The 5,333-nt window shown below is 38.4% G+C and overlaps 1 protein-coding gene across 1 annotated transcript; it reads left to right on the plus strand.

Annotated features, from left to right (window-relative positions):
* Window positions 1-1,061: 1,061 nt before the first annotated feature.
* Window positions 1,062-4,368, plus strand: LOC116270365 (ankyrin repeat domain-containing protein 36B-like; the record flags this gene model as incomplete). Its single annotated transcript, XM_031655584.1, has 3 exons — window positions 1,062-1,235; window positions 3,377-3,447; window positions 3,786-4,368. Coding segments are annotated over 3 exons (405 nt in total), but the record flags the coding sequence as incomplete, so codon positions are not given.
* Window positions 4,369-5,333: the final 965 nt, after the last annotated feature.

Raw genomic sequence — 5,333 nt, forward strand, 5'->3', positions numbered from 1 at the left:
ACCTCCCCGCCAGGTGTGGGATATAATCTCCTGGTGTGCCCGTTTGCTTAAAGCGCAGTATTGGGGTGGGAGTTACCCAATTTTCCAGGTGTTGTGTGTCTCAGTTCCACTGGCTAGGAAAAGGGATTCCCTTCCCCCTTGCGCTTCCCAGGTGAGGCGATGCCTCGCCCTGCTTCAGCTCTGGCTGGTCGAGTTGCAACAGCTGACCAGCACCGATTGTCCGGCACTCCCCAGTGAGATGAACCCAGTACCTCAGTTGATAATGTGGAAATCACCTGTCTTCTGTGTCGCTGGTGCTGGGAGCTAGAGACTGGAGCTGTTCCTATTCAGCCATCTTGCTCTGCCCCCCCTTACTTTCAGTTTTTAAAGAAAAAATTTGCTCATAATTTTTGTTTCAAGGCTCAATTACTATCATTTGGATATAACTTTGTCCAGGACAAAGAGAGGCATAGCTGTCTGCGATTTATTAGTTTGACACTGGATCCCCATTTTCAGACTGAGGAGGATTTCAGACTGATGAGGAGTGTCAGGATTCACATAGAGTAGGAATGGAGTGAGTAGGGAGGAAAGAGTAGCAGCTGAGTCAGGGCAGGAGGTGGAGGGCGGGTTACTTAGAGCATCTAAGGCCACTGGAATTTTACTTTTTTTCTGAGATAGAAATCTATTGGAAGGATTTAAGCAGATGATTTAATGTGAAGAACTCTGAGGTTGATTTGAGTTTCTAATTTAAAAAAAGAGGGAAATCATTCCACAATGTATAAGTTACTACCATCAGTCTCACCCACATACTCATTTCTTTTTGAGACTTCAGAAGGTTTTTAAGCATTGCAAATTCATCAGGGGAGGAATGACTAGTGGACTGAATATGTTGTGTGAATAACAATACCAATTTGGCAGGAAGATAACACCTTCTGTATCCTCAACTGGATTCAGTAATACACAGGAATGAGTACACACGAGGAAAAGAAGGTGAATCGGTCTGTGTGGTGATATTTTTCAAAGTGTATACTTCAGAGTTAAATATTATTAATGGTTTAATAATAAGATGATTTGTAAAATTAGTAACAAAAATAACATCTTATCAGGTAGTTGTGAGACAACTTCAGCAGAAACGAAATGATGTCTTAAACAAACAATCATCAACAAAAGCTTTGCTGGATGCTTCATCGCGTCACTGCGTCCATTTAGAAAATGAGATGCAGGATTCAAGGAAGAAATTAGACCGGATAAGTCAAGTATGTATGAAACTTTGCACGCCAACAACTGTTAATCTGGAGCTGGTTAACTGATATAAAGTGTCGGGGTACTAATTTTAGTGGATGGCTTTCTTTTGTATTTTTATTATAATTAATTTTATTAAAATTTTATAGTGCATGCTTTCTTTTGTATTTTCATTAATTATTTTTAAATGTTATTATCTTTATAATGCACCTGTATCTTTTTTTTTTTTTTTTTGAGACGGAGTCTCGCTCTGTCGCCCAGGCTGGAGTGCAGTGGCGCAATCTTGGCTCACTGCAAGCTCCGCCTCCTGGGTTCAAGCCATTCTCCTGCCTCAGCCACCAGAGTATCTGGGACTACAGGCACCCACCACCACGCCGGGCTAATTTTTTTTTTGTATTTTCGGTAGAGACGGGGTTTCACCCTGTTAGCCAGGATGGTCTCGATCTCCTGACCTGGTGATCCGCCCGCCTCGGCCTCCTAGAGTGCTGGGATTACAGGCGTGAGCCACCGCGCCCGGCCTGCACCTGTATCTTAATCTCTGGCTTTCATTCTGCCATTTTTTATACATATTTTTTTTTCTTAAATATTTAACCTTAGGAAAGTTGAGAATTATGCATCATTTCTCACAGAAGTTCAGAGAGGTTTTTTTTTCCCTGTTAAACAGTCTGTTTTTAGTGATTTCTCTATTGGCATGGTGAGGCAAGCCAGATTAATTCAGAGGATAATGTCTAATGGAATGTTTCAGAAAGTTATCTTATTTTTAATCTCTACTTTTCTGAATGAATAAAGAACCTGTGTATACTTATTTCATAGATTTCAGGTTAACTTGTTCAGAAAGGCCATTCTACTAAATCAATTTTGATTTTGATGAAAGTCCTCACTCTCTCTTTGTATTGGGCTCAGAGAGCACACTCTGTCTCTATATGAATATGGACAGTTGGCATTTGCCAACATGTATCTATTTTCTCTTGTTTATAGAAAAAGGTAAACTAAAAAGGGGGTTATAGAAGGTCAGCAAAGGATGGGTTTGAGATGTTTGGGTTGGTTAAGTGGGCATTTAGACAACAAGGCTTCTCCTTTGGCATGTTTAATGGGCATCCTTGCAGTTTAAGATGACGCTTTTAAATTACTTCTCTCCTAATGATGACTTGAGTCCTGCTATTCGGTGGGAGAGTCAATAAGATCCTGTAGGATCTTATTTGGAACTGACTTTGTTGATTTTAATTTTGTTCCTGCCTTTTTTTTTTTTTTTTTTTTGAGACGGAGTCTCGCTCTGTTGCCCAGGCTGGAGTACAGTGGCGTGATCTCGGCTCACCGCAAGCTCTGCCTTCTGGGTTCACGCCATTCTCCTGCCTAAGCCTCCCAAGTAGCTGGGACTACAGGTGCCCACCACCGTGCCCAGCTAATTTTTTGTATTTTTAGTAGAGAGGCAGTTTCACCGTGTTAGCCAGGATGGTCTTGATCTCCTGACCTCGTGATCCGCCAGCCTCGGCCTCCCAAAGTGCTGGGATTACAGGCATGAGCCACCGGGCCCTTCCCTGTTTCTGCTTATTTTTAAATTTTCTTCTTGTTTCCCTAGAAAGGAAAAATGATGCTTATTTAGTTTTAAATATTAAAAAATGTGCAAGTTGCTTTGCTATAATAAAACTAAATGCATACATACAAAAAATAAAATTATAGTTGATGTGGTAGCGTTTAGAATTCAAAATATAAATGCTTAGCATGAGGTAATCCTTTATCTTTCCACATTTTACCAGTTTGTAAGTTTGAGTGTTTATCTGATAAAATGTAATTCAAAAGCAAGAAGAATGTTGTGTTTTAGTCCTAGAGCAGGAGTCAGTGAACTTTTCTGTAAATGGCCAGATAGTATTTTTTAAGGCTTTGTGAGCCATAAGATCCTTGTTGCAGTAACTCAGCCCTGCCATTGTAGCACAAAAGTAGCCGTAAACAGTATGCAGATTGAAGGGGTGTAGCAGTGTCCCACTCAAATTAATTACAAAAAACAGGTAATGGGATGGTTTCTACTAGATTATGATCTTTTTTAAAAGATCTTAATAGTCTAAAAACATTTTATATGTATTTTGTTGGTTCATTCATCTACTAATGGACATTTAGATCATTTCCAAATGTAATTTTTTTTAATTCTTTGTTTTAGTTTCAAGAAATACGGGATCAACTTATAGCTACTATAAGATGTACTAAGGAGACGGAAGGCCATGTACACAAGTAAAATTTGAAGCAGCACACAAAATAACTTGAGTATTTATAAAGCAAAAGAGCACTGTAGTATGAAAATTGTATCAGTTATGATAATAAGTATGCCTTTGTGAAGCCAAAGAAGTTTCATTTGTAAGCTATGTTGAAATACATCATTTTTCTATATTATTCCTAAATTTTTCATATTATCAACAAAACGCAGGTAGAAAAATGACACAGTAGCCCAATCATCTACTTTTACAATTGCTAAGAATTTGTGTAATTATACCTTCAGAAGTTTATGTAGAATTTACATGATGTTAAAAAATTTATGTGTGAGAGTAATTATTTTAAAATGCACATTTTAGGCTTGAAGTAGAAAATGCCATGATGAGAAAAACTATTAAAAAACAGGATGACCAAATTGAGCGGCTTGAGAAAATCCTGCAGCGTTCAAGTTTGGTAAGCCAATCTCTTAATTTCTGTCATACTGAAAAGGAATTTTATTTTTCCAGTAGGACGGGTTAAATATCCCTTGTCCAAAATGCTTGGGACCAGAAGTAGATTTTTTTCAGATTTTGGAATATTTGTGTATACCTAATGAAATACCTTGGGGGTGGTACCTGAGTCTAAACATGAAATTCGTTTATGTTTCATATATAAGTTATGCACATAGCCTGAAGGTAATCCTCTATGATGTTCTACAGTAATTTTTTGCAGGTAACAAAGTTTTTACTGTTTTCACCGCAGCCTGTCACATGAGGTCAGGTGTGGAATGCTGCAGTTGTGGCGTCATGTCCGTGCTCAGAGAGTTTCAGATTGTAGAGCATTTTGGATTTCAGATTTTTAGATTAGGGATGATCAATCTACAGGACAGATGCTCCATGACTTACAGTGGGTTTACATGATAATGTCCCTTGTTTGACTGAAACATTATAAGTAATATTTGATTTATTTCAGATGCTGCCTGTGTTCAGGAAGTAGATGAAGGTATGTTGCCAAAATTTATGAATTAAATTCAAATCATTGATTTCTGAAATAAACGGTATTCCTCTCAATTGCTTGGTTAATAAATGCTACATTAAATATTTTTTCTTACACATATCCAGTGAAAGATGTGAAAACATAAACATTCACAGTGAAGAGTATACTTATGCCTTATTAATTCGTCATGTTCCATAGCTTTAAAAAAATCGTGAGAAGTCTGTGTATCCCTTTTTTTCTGGCCCTACACTTTTCTTCTGCCACCCCTATAGAACTGTCAGCCTGCTCACTGAAACTGTTCTCAGAAAACAAAGGCATCATCAACTTCTCAAGGTTTAAGGTAGTGATTTAAGGCAAACAGACCCCACACTCGTTGATAATAATTAGTTAAGCAATTACAGGTCACAAGCAGTCACTTGACCAGTGACATTTTAAATCTCCAGTCATTGACTTTGTTATTGGTTTACTTTTGCCCCTGGGAAAAGTTGAAAATTCCTTAGCATGGAATCAAAACTCCCACATCAGTGTGGTTCTTGTCAAGTTATTCAGCCTTATATTTCACCACTTACCACACTCTGCCCCTTTGTTCTAGCATCCAGCCAAACTAGACTACATGGAGTTCCACAGTGAGCATCCTCACCTCCAGCTCTTTGCATTTACTTCTTCCCTCTATTCGCCATGTGTTTTCCTTCTCCTTCAGATATTAACCTATGAATTGTCTCCACCAAAAAGCCTACAATACTGACACAAACCTGGGCTAGTATCCCTTCTGTGTTTTCCAGTAAGTGCTGTCTTATGCCTGTCATTGTATGTATGACTCTGTATGGGAATTGCCTGTTTGTTTTTTCAGATTATAGCATACAGTTGTTGAGGGGTGGACCGTATCATCTTTATCTTATAATTCCAGTGCTTGTCCTAGTACCTTAGCACAT

This window comes from Papio anubis, chromosome 14 (genome assembly GCF_008728515.1).
Source record: "Papio anubis isolate 15944 chromosome 14, Panubis1.0, whole genome shotgun sequence".
NCBI lineage: Eukaryota > Metazoa > Chordata > Mammalia > Primates > Cercopithecidae > Papio > Papio anubis.